The sequence below is a fragment of the Megalops cyprinoides genome, chromosome 19, assembly GCF_013368585.1.
Source record: "Megalops cyprinoides isolate fMegCyp1 chromosome 19, fMegCyp1.pri, whole genome shotgun sequence".
Classification (NCBI taxonomy): Eukaryota; Metazoa; Chordata; class Actinopteri; order Elopiformes; family Megalopidae; genus Megalops; species Megalops cyprinoides.
In genome coordinates this window covers 20,351,372-20,367,539 of record NC_050601.1, presented here as the reverse complement: position 1 = coordinate 20,367,539, position 16,168 = coordinate 20,351,372, and the positions used below count along the sequence as shown (strand labels likewise).

Below are 16,168 nucleotides of genomic sequence, written 5' to 3'. Positions count from 1 at the left end.
GACCCAGTGGCCTAATGGATAAGGCATCAGCCTCCGGAGCTGGGGATTGTGGGTTCGAGTCCCATCTGGGTCGTTATATAGTCACACGTTTTGATCAGATGAGCATAATTTAATATTGCTCTCAAATTTAAACCGCGCTCAGTTACACGTAACGTGGCTGGGTTAGCATATTGAGAAGGGACCTAATTAACTCCATCCGTTTAGAAATGGGTGTTCATTTGATTTTTTTCAAATGCTATCATCAATAGCAATATATATCCATCTTAGAAATTCGCTTGGCTCTAGCTAACCTAATATTTTGTTATTCTTATTTGTAATTTGTTACTGAAAAACGAAACTATTTTTTTTTAATCCAGATTTTACAGCCTGAAGCTTCCTATTACATACCGCGCGATACACACAATCGCGCTCCGGAAGAAGCTAGATTGAATCTATTGTGTGTTCTAGCTGCTAGAACAAGCGTCTGAGCAAACTGGTGCAAGTGTGGGCTTGTAATATATGAACTCACCCACAAGCACTTTCAGTCGGTTTAAATTATCTGTCACAATGACTGCGATTATTATCTGTATCAGGGGAGTTATCTCACATTTGTTGCATGTTCAGGTTGAGAAATGCTGTAGCACATGTTGAAACGCTTTTTAACGATTTCAAGATACCCTTTAAATTACACGTAATTGGTTCTCCGTGTTTCCTTTTATTTGTATAATTGCGTTTTAGGGCCTTTGTTTTTCCCTGAGATTTTACATGAGCTGTGCAGAAAACCACACATCCAATACGACAACACTGCAGACGTAATTAAAATGGACTAGTGCAGTAACACTGCAGTGCCCACCCCGACGAGCTTCAGATCCAAAGAGAGAGTGAGCATGCAGACCATGAAAATAAAATGTATTCATCTACTTTCGAAGACTGGTGTATGATGGCAGATGGTGAGTCAGTGGAACAGGGGGAGAATTAGATGGCAAGTAAGCAAGATGAGAAGACAGATTGAGCTGGAGCTTGAGCAGAGGCCGTCACTGTGTTGATCAGACAATCATAGGACTCGGATGGAGACTTAGTCTGAATGCTATTTAGTCAGTGCTTTATACTAAGACATAGAACGAGCAATCCTGTGTTAACTTGTATTTGTGCTGTGTGTATGAGCTGTGGTTAGTGTAACTGAAGAACCATATTTTAAATGAGTTGCAAAATCTCATTGACCACTGACCCATGGACAAAAAGACCATGTGTTTTAACTATATGACACTGTAACCAAATATACTGCATGACATGTTTTAAATCAGTGTGATGATAGCACTGTCACCAAAACCAAACTATTTCCACCAGTGTGATGGTTAACTAAACAGTGATGTAACCATGTCTGCTATACACTGATTGGCCACTTTATTAGGTTCACCTGCCCTTACCAAGAAATGGACTACTCAGACGGTAACAGCATTTGGACTATGCTATTTAAAGCAGGTAGGCAGGCACCTGTGTGTGAGATTCAGAGGGAGTATGAGCAAGATCAAAGATATAAGTGTCTTTGAATGTGGCAAGGCAGTAGGCGCCAGATGGATTATCAGAAATAGCAACCCTGCTGGGGTTTTCAGGCACTCCAGCGTCTCGGGTGTATCGAGAATGGTCCACTACCCAAGAAATATCTAGCCAACTGCGATCCTCTGGTTGGAAAGAGACTTGATGAAAGGCCAAAGGAGAATGACACAACTTGTGCAGGGTAACAGACAGGCTACAGTCAGTCAACAAACGGTAGAGTGCAAGAGCGGTGCTGAAAGAGGTATATCAAAATGCAAAACTCGTCGTACCTTGTCACGGATGGAGTACGGTAGCCGATGACCTAACAGAGCTCCACTCCTGTCAGCAAAAAACAAGAACTGTGCTTGCAGTGGGCTGAGGAACACAAATAATGGACAGTGGAGGATTAGAAAAACATCTGCCTTTTCAGCAATTACTGTAGGCCTACAAGTTGATTTTTTTTTTGTTTTGTTTGCGCAGCTCAAAGATGACAGCCATTGCTTTTTCAGTGCTCATCCTTGAGAAATGACACACGAAATGAGTCATTCCTTGAATGTCTCCCTGACCTCTGTTGAGGAATAGTATCAGCTCTGTGATGCTTTTAGAGTCACTGAAAGTGCTGAGTCCACCACACAAACACACACATACACACACACACACCCACCCACCAACAGAAAAGCTGAGCATAAATCTGATTAATTCTTTCTTCTTTGTGGTAAGGCACGTCACTTGAGTTGATGTGCGCTGCTCATCCTTAGTTCTGATTTATGGAACATGGAACAGAATTCCAGATCTGTGCATAAGGGTTCCCAATGTAGTTTGCATTTGGTAATAATGCCCTCAGGACTGGATAACATTAAATAACTATAATATCACAATACTTGGCTAAATAGTGTAGTATATAACATTAATGTTTCAGGGTGACTAACAGCCTAAGCTGTCAATTCAATCATCTGTTCTTAACTTTGAACAATACAACAAGAGTAATTTGTTTTCAACACAATTTCTCCTGCTTGATTTTCTTGACCTTTGCAATCCTCAGTAGTACACAGTATAAATAAAATGGCGGCTGCTGAGCATCTGTATTACATTTAAGTATACTTAAATTGCATGGAAATGTAGAGAGAAATGATCAGCATCAGCAACTTTAGCTACAGTTCTACCTGACACCTCAGCTTTATAAAATGGCAGCCCATCCCTTTCATGGAACAGCTATAAAATATGGCTGATGCCTTTGGCTTTTTTGTCCTTAACCTCTGCTTCCAATTGGTCAGTCAAGATAGAACTTGGTAGAACGCAATTTGGGCAGCCTATATCTCTACACCCATCAGGTGCCCACCTTCTGCACACTACACTTTGATTTACAGAGCATGTGATGGTATTACGAGGTTTGTGCATTTAGAAGGGCACACTGGCCTATACGGACTCGACATTGAGCATACATTGAGAAAACAATGGGTGGCGTGCGACAGTTAGCGAAAACCGCTAACGAGAGCTGTATGACAAGACAATGTATTGAGATGCGACACATACTTGCTGTGCAAAAGACCCCTCACACTGTAGCTTGCAGTGCGACTGCTGGTCATTTCATGCACGACAGAATTCAACACACAACAGCTTGTAAACATGACCAACTCGGCTTCTCATTTCGGCGGCGCTTTGTCAGGAGTTTTCCCACACAGTTTAAAAACCTGCCTCTCACAGAAACGGTATCCTTCAGTATGACACTTCTCACAGGACTGAATGCCCTGAAAGGCATTACTCCTGCCACAAATGCAACAGCACAGTAAGTACATTCTGAAATCACTCCTCCCAAAACAGGTCTCCAGCGTAATTCACCTTTTCACAAAACACAAACGGACAGGCAGCCTAAGAGACAGACATTTTATTTGGAAGGCTTCATTAAATATACCCTTATACAAACAGCTCGAATATGGGGATACTGAGAACTCTGCCATCTGATTTTGCCATTGAAACCGTAACCTTGAGATGGATGGAAAAAAAAAAAAAACTAAACAAAAGAAAAAAAATATCCCGTCGATTCCAGACTTTTTTGTATGTGTGTTTATTTTAAAACCAAAAGAATTCGTCCTGCAGAAGTGACTTACGGGACTTTTGAGTGAGGGGGTGTGTGTGTGTGTGTGTGTGTGGGTGGTTTTTGTTTTGTAAGGTTCGTCACAAGATACAGAGAGCAGTGCATCTTTTACAGACAGCCGGCCGGAACAGCTGAAGTGCTGCGTTGCATTTTTTTTTTTTAAACTTTCCTTTTCCATTTGAGACACAGGCTGCTTTTTTGTTGTTTGTTTTGTTTGTTTGTCCTGGACAAGGAACAGGCGTCTTCTCTCTTAAATACAGTCTTCAGTTGGTGATTTGATTTGTTCGGCGGGGGGGCGAGGGGGGCGGGGTTCGAAGCAGGTTCTGACGGGCCCGATGGTGTGGAGGAGCAGACAGATCCACGCTCTGGTCTTCTCATGGAGGCGCGCGCCGGAACCCGCTCACATGTTGGTGCTTATCCGCGTTTGGCTGTTGGCGGGCGTGAGCTCCCCCTGACTGCCTTCTCTTGGAGGGGACTAGGGGGGAAAAAAAAAAAGGAGTCAGTCAGAAAACTCTTTGTTTAAATGGCTAAATGCTGACCATTTAACAGATAATTTAGCATCAGGTTACTACTGCAAATTATGGGTAACCAGTGAAGTGGAAAAGGAGGTGTGACCGTATTGAGCTGAGAATGTGAGACTATTGCTAGATGCACTTGAGACTTTAGAGGATGTCGCCACATTATCGTTATTACAAGCATTTTCTTCATGTTTTTCCCCCTTTTCATAAATTTGGTATCACCAACTGTACCGCAAAGGCTTTCTTGCCATTTCATACAGGGTGAGGGGACTGTAATGGGCGGAGAGCGCCCCCCTGCAGGGGATCACAGTACCTTGACATGGATCTGGTTGCGCAGCACCGCGGCCCTCAGGATCATAGCTTTGGCTCGTCGCTGGAACTCTTTTCCCATCTGCAAAGACTTCTCAAACGTGGTGCTTCTCTGGTCGACGTCTCGGGCGTACAGGATCTGACAGACACAGGGATCGTCAACGAGTGTAACCACTCAGGAGCAGCACAAGAACACTGCCAGCAAGGAGGCACTTGAACAACACTCTTACAGCCAGCAACAAGCATCAGCACAAGTAAGACACGAAGACTGATCTCACTGCCATCACTTTTGTGAGTGGAAAAGGAGGGAAATGCAATGCAAAGACCGAACCTCTGTCGGGAAAACGGCAACACCAACAACAAAAGTGGTAAGACCTAGGTATTATACAAAGTGAAACATTTTTAGCATTCTGAGTTTAAGAAACACTTCCTTCAGAACAACAGAGACAGAGAGGCAGAGGCAGAGACACAGAGTGAGAGAGATAGAGACAGAGAGACACCGAGAAAGAGAGACATAGAGACAGAGCTACAGAGACAGAGATACAGAGACAGACACAGAGACAGAGGCAGAGACAGAGATACAGAGACAGAGAGACAGAGACAGACACAGAGACAGAGGCAGAGACAGAGATACAGAGACAGAGAGACAGAGACAGACACAGAGACAGAGGCAGAGACAGAGATACAGAGACAGAGAGACACCGAGAAAGAGACATAGAGACAGAGAGACATAGAGACAGAGAGGCAGAGCTACAGAGACAGAGCTACAGAGACAGAGGCAGAGACAGAGAGACAGAGAGACAGAGATAAAGAGACAGAGACAGAGGCAGAGATAAAGAGACAGAGACAGAGGCAGAGATAAAGAGACAGAGACACAGAGGCAGAGGCAGAGATACAGAGACAGAGAAGCAGAGACAGAGAGACAGAGATAAAGAGACAGAGACAGAGGCAGAGATAAAGAGACAGAGACAGAGGCAGAGATAAAGAGACAGAGACACAGAGGCAGAGGCAGAGATACAGAGACAGAGAAGCAGAGACAGAGAGACACAGAGACAGAGGCAGCGATACAGAGACAGAGAAGCAGAGACAGAGAGACACAGAGACAGAGAGGCAGAGATACAGAGACAGAGACACAGAGACAGAGGCAGCGATACAGAGACAGAGAAGCAGAGACAGAGAGACACAGAGACAGAGGCAGAGACAGAGACAGAGACACAGAGACAGAGAGGCAGAGACAGAGAGACAGAGAGGCAGAGATACAGAGACAGAGACACAGAGACAGAGAGGCAGAGACAGAGAGACAGAGAGACAGAGACAGAGACACAGAGACAGAGAGACACAGAGACAGAGAGACACAGAGACAGAGGCAGAGACAGAGAGACACAGCAGCAGACGGGGCGGGGAGGGCGGCGCTCGCCCTGCCTTGCTGTGGGAGTCGATTCGCGCGTTGATCAGCCCCTCTAGGATCAGCTGCGTCAGCTCGTCCTCCAGCGCCGCCACTGTGGTGTTGAAGGCGGCCGCCATCTTGTTCATGTCGGCCGAAACGTACGGGCTGAAGTACTGCAGACAGGACGACAGCAAAGGTGACAGGCTTCGCAACACCTGTATCTACCTGCCCCCTGTCATTTTCACCTGTCACAATGTACAGCATGACATACTACGGGAGTTCTGGAAAAACCTAATAATCCACATTATTTATTCATTTAAATCATATGATTACCAGCTATGTATCTATAAAGTACTTACACGTTTGTTATGAGAAAAGTACTGTTGGAACTTCTTATTCTTACCAAATAGTAACCTATTGATTTCCAATAAAACAAATCTCCATTCACATCTTTAACCTAATCATTTAGGGCAGTACGTACTGTACCAGTTAAAAGTTTGGACACACCTGATTAAGGTAACGGGGAACATGCATTCAAAGACATTTAGGCCTAAGAACTCACACTTAAATGCTTGAAATTTGTTTCTTAGACAAATAGTGAAGTTGGTGCCTATGTATGAATTTCTCTCCAAAAAATATTTTTTGGCTGCTTTGAAGAATGTAAAATTTAAGATAGTTCTGACTACTTTTTCTGTTATTGCATAATTGCATTTGCATAGTTTAGATGTCTTTACTATTATTCTAAAATGTAGAAAATAGTAAAAAAATAAAGAATAAAAGTTGTGTACAAACTTTTGACTGGCACTGTAAAACAGAAGCACTCTTCTAAAGGACCAGAGAGCATTCCCTGCTGAAGTGATGAAGAGTTCTTCATGCAGGTATAGAAAGGCTAACACTGGAATGTAAAGAGCAAGAAAGAAAAACAACACTATTCTTTAACTGAAGAATAAAAATCAAAATATTCTCAAGAGGCTCTCTCTTCTTTCAATCAGCACGGTTTAAAACATGTTCAGGAGGGGCTTTCCGGGCCCATCGCCTAGTTTTGTTGTGTTGGCGTTGTGGAATCTACCACCATCCTCTATCAAGTTACCAATCCAGTGCGCCACATTCACACCTCACGGATCATGGGAGTAGGGTTTGCAAAGCACCACTGGATTTTAATAACATAATGAAATATAATCTAAAACCAAACGAGGGGGATCCCTGCCAAGACAATGTGGCCCTGGCTGTGCAGAGGTCCAGACAGAACCCAGGGTAAAGGCAGAAGAAACATAAAGACACGGGTGAGTTCCACAGCCAGGGGTCGTTTTATTTCCTACTGCTACCTTTGCGCAAACACCTACACGGTACGTCAGGGCATACACCTCTCTTACCTTTACGTACCTAGGGAGGTTAGCTGGGTGTTCAGGCCTGGGGGAGATATTAGTCTGTGACAACAGACTGCACAAGGGGGCAGAAAAGTGGGGCGGTGTGCGTTTGGTTTTGGGTTCTGTCTTACCTGAATGAGAGCTCTGTTCCTGATTTGTGTGTACAGTGTTCGAACATGAGGTGCCAGATACATGTCAAGGAGGAGGTTATCCTGCGAGGGAGAGGGGACAGATAATTCAGTCCTGTAGTGTGGTGTTACCGGCCACAACAGTGCCCCAAATTGGTAAGACACTGAGAGATAAACAGATGATGAATATTCATGACCGATGACTGATAGCTGTACGAAATTAAAAAAGATTCATCCAAGGCTGCTTCACCTTCATCTCATCCAGCATTTTCAGACAGGACGCATACTTGGACTCATAAAACTTGAAGATAATATCACGCACTTGAGGCTCCAACTCTAAAAATAATTTAAAGGAGCTGAAAAGGAGGGGAGAGAGAAAGAGAGTTAGGGGAAGCACTGGCCCTGTTCGTGATCAACAGCGTGCGTTGACGCCCGCACGGGGCTGTCGGGCGGACTGGCCGCGCCAGCTTCACCTGCTGGAAATGACGTTCCTCTGCAGCTCCTGTCTGTCGAAGGTGGCTAGCGCACACATTCCGCCGTACACCGCGACGTTGCTCGGGGAGAGAAGCTGGAGGCGCAGAGAGAGAGAGAGACGGCTCACAGACCCCAGGTCAGTTTTCTACAATGAGTTCTGAGGACGGCGGCGTGGGACAGAGCCCCCGGGGGGGCGGGGGGGACGACTCACCTCGGGGAAGTCGCAGTGGTCGAAGGAGGCCAGCAGGAAGCACTTAGCGGCCTGTTTGTACTTTCGAGAGGCGAGTTCTGCCAGACCTGGTGACAGAGTAGAGGGGGAACAGTGTTAGGGACACAAACAGAGTGAAATGGGAGATAGGGAAGAGAGAGGGAGGACAGTGACAGAGAGAGAGGGTAGAGGGGACAGACAGGTGGAGAAGAGCTACAGAGAGAATGGGAGAGAAAGCATGAGAGAGAGGAGCGAGAGCAGGACTGGTGCTTTCACCCTAATGTAATCACCCACCTGCAGCACATTTTAGTTTGGTGAGGACTGCTTGGTTTTGACTGTCTCTTTCTCCTCTTTGCTACAACAAGAAGAGACAACATAGCTAAACACAGAAACTTCTCTTCAGAACAGTGGGTAGAACAGCAGAACAGTGGCACAGCTGGAAAAGCTACTCTTCTGCGTAGTGGCAAAGCATCTCTTTAACACAATGAAAACAATCCTCTTTAACACATCAGAGAGGTGAATGCATGTCTACAGCGGGACACACACCTCTGCGATCTCTGGAGTGGACTCTGCCTTACTGACGTAGCTCAACACATGGGACCAGTTCTGGAGGTAAACGCTAACCTTAAAAGGGGAGGGAAAATATTAGTCTGCCCTGTAGTGCTGTGAAAATTCACACATCACATCATCATCAACACCTCGGACATGCAAATTTCTGTGTTCAGTTTTCGAGTTATCTGAAGAAGGCGCCAATCAAGTGAAATCGCATCAAATCAGCAAACATGTTCTGACCGTTACAACCATCATTACAACGTTGCTTCTCCTCACTTTTAGTGGAACTGCATTTTCATTTTATCATTTTGCTTGGTTGTGCTGTGATTTCCCTTCATTTAACTGCGATTTCAGTTCATTTAAGTTCATTTCAATGAGCGTAACAGAATCGCACAGGCGTACCTTGATTACATTAAGACACATGTTGATGACGTGCTTGGCGCTAGTGCAGTAGTCTCTGGCTCGTGAGTAGCACTTCAGGGCGTTGCTGAGGTCACCACAGTCTAGGTAATGGTCTCCTAGGTCATCGTGACCCCTCCTGGACAGAGAAGAGGAAGTGCACTGATAGCATCAAGGAAGGAGTGACAAGGAGTGACTGCATCTCCTCTGTCAGCGAGCAGAGGTCAGTGACCACAGCTGCGGAGCGGCAGCAGTTACTACAGGATCCTCTAGGGGCAGCGTTGCCCCTGTTAATAGAGTCATCTCTCAGCTCCATGAGATCATGACTCAGTCATAAACCTCATGTAATGAACTCAACCCGGCTCAATTTGTCTGAGCAAGTAATGAATACATTATGGATGTTGAAAATTGTTACTTGCTTCATTTGTTAAGGTAAAAACTGGAACCGAACCGTTTTTTTTCCCAGGTTTCTCACATGAGAGCTTCATCAGATTTCTACACACACATTAAAACAGCCTCTCTCTGTTCCTGCATGGATTTAGAGCCACTGCGCAGTTGACTGACCTTTAGAAACACGTGTGTATATATTTATAACTCTATATGTTTAATGCATTCATGACCATTAATGGATCTTTGCTCCAAGTGTCCTGAAGTGATGTTTCTAAGCAACCAGAGCATCACCGTAAAAGCACCTGTTGATGCAAAGCCAGCCGCTGATGAAAAACGTAGCAGAAACAGCTAAGTGTGACCCAGGGCAGTGCACTTCTGACTCGTGCAGACATTGTTAACGCATTCCCAAGTGTCCCCTCGAGTTTGCGCTTCACCATGTGTTTGAGTGCTGGATGTGGGAGCGTCGTGGAATAGCTAACAAGCATTCACTGCACATAAACTAAAATAAAATACCTTTTATCACGATACTGAACACTTCCACACTACCCAAAGGAGCCTGGATGCACTGACACATCCGGAATTACCACACTGCTCAAACAATCTGCCTGATTCACTCTAAGCTGCTGTATGAATTACTGCATTATGAATCCACGCATAAACACAGTTAACTGCCCCTTCAGAATCAAGGATATAAAATATACATCTACTTACAGAACACGGTATTTTGAAAAGGCTTGACTGAATGTATCCATTCCGGCTGTTTTCTGTTATTGACCGTCACTTCAGACTGACTGGTCTGGTGTAGTAATGACATCCGTGTACATGCCCCCCCGGCCCCCATTCCCCACCCTCTCTAGCCCTGTGATACCGTCACACACCTGATGCTCTCTTTGATGGAGTTGCCCTTGTAGTTCTTCAGGTCTGTGTCCAGCTTCTCCAGCTTCAGCAGGGCCTTTTTCCTGGTGGACTCTGCCCAGGCTGTGTCGAGGGCGGGCGGCTCCGCCCCGCTCTCCGGGACTGCGTCTGGCACCCCCTGGACCTCCCTGCGCAGAAAGACGGAGGTGTCAGCACGCCTGTGCGTTCGCACAACAGGCCTACCTGTAGGGATGCATCAACACGTACACTCGCACACAAACCTGTACATTATATTACATTATTGTCATTTATCAGACAATAGAGATGTATTTTATATCCTTTACATACAGTAGGTTACAATTTCATCCATTCATCTATACAAGTACTTTGCCCAAGGGTACAGCATAGGCACATATGTTAACAGACCTATACAGATATGCACAACACACCTGTATGCACAGATGCACTGACACACCCGGGAATGTGGACACATCCACACGCGTGTACACACAGATGCATCAGTACACCCGTACATACCCACACACACACACACACACACACTCACACACATACACACACACTCACACTCACACACACACACACACACACACACACACACACACACACACACACACACACACACACACACACACACACACACAATCTCATCCACACAAACAAACCCGTAAACGCAGACATACACATACAATACATCTGTATACTCACACCTGTAAATATACACATACATCAACAAACCTGTACACAGACACATATCAACATACCTTTACACACACCTGAAAATGTACCTCTACACAAAGACAGTAGTGGCAAGGAGCAGAACTTGTGACGCAAAGATTGCCGGTCCAATTCCCTTTTGGTGCACTGCTATTGCACCCTTGTACCCGTCAAGTACAAGGTATTTGACCCATAATCACCTCAGTAAAAATCCAGCTATATAAATGGGTAACATGTAAGAATTTACCTGAACATTTTTTTTTCTTTTTTTTCCATTTCTCCATTTTCTCCCCAATTTGGAATGGCCAATTCCCCAAATTTTTTGGAATGCCCAATTTGTCATCGATGTTCGGTCCCCCACTGTCAATCCAGGAGAGCGTGGACAAGCACGTGCCCTCCTCCGAGACACGTGATGTCAGCCGCTGCTTCTTTTCCTGTGGTCCACAAGCTGAGCTAGCACAGAGATGAGTCGGAGGAAGACTCATATGCAGCTTTGGCACGTGGACCACAGGAGCCCGATCGACCAGCAGGGGTCGCTGTTGCTAATATGGGACGGAAGCCCCTGCCGACGTACCCACCCCTATCCCCGGCGGAACGAAGCCAACGTGTTCCGCCTGTGAGCTCCCGGTCACTGTAGGCTAATTTACCTGAACATTTAACGCAAACGTTGGTCGCTCGGGATAACAGAACCTGCTAAGCAGCTGAATGTAAATGTGGTATGAGACTGGAGCAAACTGTAAGCTTAATAAAGGGGTGACTTCGTGGTGATCAAGAATGCAATGGCAAATCAGGGTGCCGTACCTGGTGGCTTCGGTGAGTTTGCGGTGGATCTCCTCGTAGACGTCAACGTTGAAGGTTCTTTGGACAAAGGACAGCGCCATTTTGAGGGCTTCGACGCGGAGCTGGGGACAGTGGTCAGCGATAAACTGCAGCCGCTCGATTCTCATTAGCCCGCTGTAGCTGGATGCATACTGCTCCAGATCCTGATGAAGAGAAAGCAAACCTAAGCAAACCTGTCTCCAACCTTTCTACAACTTAATCACAACCCACTTTACCTGTCTACAACACTGTAAGGCAGCCCAGATACACACTTTTTATGTGACAGCAGCATCCATAATACAAAATTACAATTACAGGTAATAGACACCTAAGGCTAGCTGGACATAAGCATTTAGAAATAAACTTGGTGCTTCCAACTACACACTTTCCCTGGACTGTTTCTTTATAATATTTGTTGTCTTTTTTTTAGGAACTGTGAACTCCAGGTAGTTCTTAAACAAAGAAAGGCGGACGTCAGAGTGTAAACTGAAAGCATTTCAGAAAGTAGCCCCTGTTGCCTTTTAAAATTTTCACTTATGGGAATTGCTTTGGGCTCACTTGCACCATGTAATGCGACACCCAGTGGTGAACATGGACGGAAAAGGCAAGACACTTCCTGCTGATGAAAACCCCCCAGCTACTTAAGTCACATGATGGCCTTCTTAGGCACTACCAAAGACAAGACAAATTGAGAAATCTGGCATTCCGCAGTCTAAACTGCCCGAGATTCCGAGAGACAGATAAAAGCTCTTGTGAAAAACGAAAGAGACACAAAAAATGTGAACCAGCAAGTCACCCGTAACTGAAGCGGCACTTTAGTGACTGTGCCACAACACTGTGGCTGAAAAGCAACAATTATCACACAAAGGCTCAAAACAACTAATGCCAGCTGAATTATTTTATGTCTGAATGAATTCTGTGACACAGCACCAGTAACTGTGGCTTACAGTGATACTCCAAAATCATGAGTCATATTATTTGTTATTTAATAGAGGATTGTATTCAATTCATCCATTCACTTGTAATTCCGTTTTTAAGAGTTAACTACTTACAGGAAACAAGTCATTCTGGCCAAATGCAGTTCTTAGAAGCAGAGTGCACTACATTAAGGAATTACTACATTAAATGACTACTGACCCTTCTTTACATATTCAGCAGCTCAAACTGCACGTTACCAGCACTTCGATTGAGCCTTGCTTTGTCATAGTGGAAGCACAGACCCTCAGAGTGTTCGAGACGTGGCCCTACAGATACTCTCGACTGTAGGCAGAATAGCAAACCAAGCTGGGCTGAATGGCCTGTTCTTGTCATTAAACTTCCCGTGCAACATTTTGAGGAATTACGACAGAAAATACTGCAATCATTAAACTGTCTGCAAACATAAATCAATGACAAAAAAGTTAACAAGGATCACACAGTCAGAGTAATGTGGAAGAGACCTCATACCAGCGTGGGATTTTCCACCACATAGTTGATGTCGGGAGCATTCTGTTGGTCTTCCTGAGGATCTGCATCGATCTGCATGGGCTCTGCAGCCCCCTGCAAAAACAAGGAAGGCAGCCTGTGTCTCAGGATCAAAGCTGTGCACATTCACTGATCTCTACAGTGTGGGGATAGACCCAACAGGCTCACTGAATGAACAGAACAATCCAGATTATATAAAGATCAGATAGAAAACAAACACCAAATACAACTGCGGTGAATAAGATGATGAAACTCTCTTTGGCAGCCCAAAACATTTCGGATTCACATTACATTGAACATAAGCCACTGCATTATTGATTTACACAAGGTAGTTGGCTTCACAAAAGTAGTTCTGACTGAGCACCTTCCTAAGGGGCCCAAAGGACCATGATGGACCTGAACCTTGCCTTCTGTTTTCCGGTCCAGTTCTATAAATTTTACCATGTTTTTGGTCCCTTGTGTCAAAAGAAGCAGCATCTCGCTTGCCGTCAATAACCCCATCAACTTATCCCCATTGTGTTTCAACACAGGTTCTGGTCTTGAACCTTGGACTACTAATTCATACTGAGAGGGGTTTTGTGGCCTTTTTAATTTAAAGCATAGATCTGTGGCCCTGCACATTATTACCAGCAGGATCAGAGAGCTTCCGGACACATTAGGGCTGAGGGCGGAGTCCTGGCCATTAACTGGGATGAACAGGTCAGACCCACTGCGGTGTGGGGAGCAGTAATGCCCAGTCCCTGAGGATGAGGCTGAGCTGGATCCAGAGCTGTCACTGACCGTGTCCTGACCCTGCTCTGCAGCGCCCCCAAGCCCTGAACCCAAAGCCTCCTGCAGGAGGGACACCACGCACAAGATTCACTATCTGCAGTAAGAAAACATGTTCTGGCCATGCCACTGTTCGGCTCAGGGTTCCATTACTGGAGGTCCCCAATTAATTTAAACAGGGACTGGAACCGGTAAGAACACGTGGTCTCCTGGTGATTAATCGTCTCTGGTATTAACAGAGGAAAGACGCATTCGCTATTCCAGTGTACACTGACATTACTGATCGACTGTGAAGGACAGGAAAATGCAACCTAGATCCAATAACGAAAAGGAGACTAACAATATCTAGCTAATCTCCTGGCAAAACAGACTCAATGTTAACTTATACACTGAATACATCAAGGTTTCTATTTCACAGAGGAAGCCAGACTGTCAAGAATGAATCAATCTTTGCTATTTCTGTAAATGCAGATTAGAGATGGGTAATCACTCCTGCGTTTGCAATTACTGCATATCTGTACGATAACACTTGATGAGCCAATAAGTTGCAAATTTTCTAAGAATATTAAGGAGTTTACATTATAGCAACTCTAGTAAATAACTATTATATTATACTATATATTATTGTAATAGACCATCAGCCAGTAAGCTGCTCTATGGAAAAGACACTCCAAGGTTAGCTAAAAAGAAAACTGACGAGCTACTTCAAGAAAATATAAAAACAATGGCACAATTTATGTCTCAGACTTTGTCTTGCTAGCTAGTCATGTCTGTGAGGCTGTATTAGCTGGTTTGACAGCTAGCGAGTTGGTTCGCTGACAGTCATTGGATAGGTGTAGCGCTAGTTGGCAAAATGAAGAGAAAACTATTCTCCTACAATGTAAACTTGCACAGCAAGCCGAGTCAACACACTTTCAAATCATTCAGACTTGAGTGGCAAATACTGAGCGGTTCACACACAGCTAACGTTGGGTGCCGGGTAAATTAAAAGTTGAAAAACACTGCTTGCTAACAAGCTAGCCAGCTAACTACAAGACAGGGCAGCTAACAGGCTATCTGTATGGCAAGTCCATGTCTGACCTGTCCATCACAATGTCCCCCGTGGACCCCATTACAGACCTCAAAATAATACCCGCAGCCTCGTATTGCACACGCCAACACCAGATATGAACACAAAACAAACTGCCGCCACAGTGGTGGAGCCCGCGCAAGCCGAACCTAGCCAGCTAGCCGGCTAAGTGGTGTGAAGACTTAGCCAGCTAGCTGGTTTGCTACTGCTACCGCTAGCGAGCAGGCTATCCGGCTAACAGTCTGAGGCCCTAGCTTAGCCAGCTAGCCACCAGGCTAAATGGCCAGAATTAGCCGCAAACCGGGGGGATTCGGTCGCCGCGAGGCTGACACTGGGACAGCGTTCCCCGCGCGTGCTCCCGCTGACACATGCCGCGCGGCGATACGCGTTTTTAAGCGACCGGTTTACCTGAAAGTTGAAAACCTGCACGGGCAGAGGCATCTCCTCCTTCTCTGCAGAAACACAGAGCTCAGAAACACATCCGGGGCACTGCGCGCACGCCAGGGCACGTCCTTGTAACGGCATGACGTCTTTGCCGAAGTGGTGCATGCGGTGCAACAAAAAAAAAAAAAGAAGAACGAGAGACAAGAAACGTAAACACGAGCACACGAGCCAACACCCTACTGGGTGATGCCTCGGTGGTGTTAAGTTTTTTTTTTACTTACAACCCGTAGTTAATTATTATTATAAATGACACAATTTTAGAAGAATGTCATTCGGTTCTTGTACGTGTGGGAACGATTTATCAGGTGAGTATGATTGTCCCACTAATTCTTATAATATGCATTAGAATTAGAAACGATAATTTCGATAATAAAGATCAACTGGATTTGTGTTTTTGTCTGTGTTTAACTACTCAGGTGTAGGTTTATTGACTTTTGTGGGTAAAAACAGCACTATAGAAAGTCTCCGTGTTCCGTTAGACTCACCTGCCCCACCCTTAATGCACCCTATATCCCCTGTTGCTGTGAAGGCATGGGGAGACAGATGAGCTCAATGCTCTGAATGGAGTAAAGATCAGTAAATCTACACAATTTTGTGCTTGTGCCTGGCATTCTGCCCATACCTCTACCCCTCTGCCCTTCTGCCCGTAACTCTGCCTTTTCTCCCACAGGC

The 16,168-nt window shown here is 45.2% G+C and overlaps 1 protein-coding gene and 1 non-coding gene across 2 annotated transcripts; one reads left to right on the top strand and one right to left on the bottom strand.

Moving 5' to 3' along the window:
• Positions 1-73, top strand: trnar-ccg. The gene has a single exon. It is a non-coding gene; the product is annotated as a tRNA-Arg (tRNA).
• Positions 74-3,420: 3,347 nt separating this feature from the next.
• LOC118794280 (COP9 signalosome complex subunit 1) lies at positions 3,421-15,525 on the bottom strand. Its single transcript, XM_036552502.1, has 14 exons — positions 15,461-15,525; positions 13,198-13,290; positions 11,734-11,915; positions 10,221-10,385; positions 8,956-9,091; positions 8,548-8,625; positions 8,296-8,356; positions 8,005-8,090; positions 7,793-7,887; positions 7,570-7,675; positions 7,323-7,403; positions 5,860-5,997; positions 4,442-4,576; positions 3,421-4,085 (listed from the first exon to the last, which is right to left on the bottom strand). The coding sequence occupies exons 1-14, from the start codon at positions 15,491-15,493 to the stop codon at positions 4,011-4,013; spliced, it is 1,464 nt and encodes a 487-aa protein (XP_036408395.1). The 5' UTR covers positions 15,494-15,525; the 3' UTR covers positions 3,421-4,010.
• Positions 15,526-16,168: the final 643 nt, after the last annotated feature.

Bases quoted from the DNA above. Each gene is read 5' to 3' on its own strand.
- LOC118794280 (XM_036552502.1), bottom strand. From the start codon at position 15,493: ATGCCTCTGCCCGTGCAGGTTTTCAACTTTCAG. The intron at 13,291-15,460 runs GTAAACCGGTCG...TTGTTTTTGCAG, and splicing joins TGCAGGTTTTCAACTTTCAG to GGGGCTGCAGAGCCCATGCA. The intron at 4,086-4,441 runs GTACTGTGATCC...TTTCCCCCCTAG, and splicing joins GCAACCAGATCCATGTCAAG to TCCCCTCCAAGAGAAGGCAG.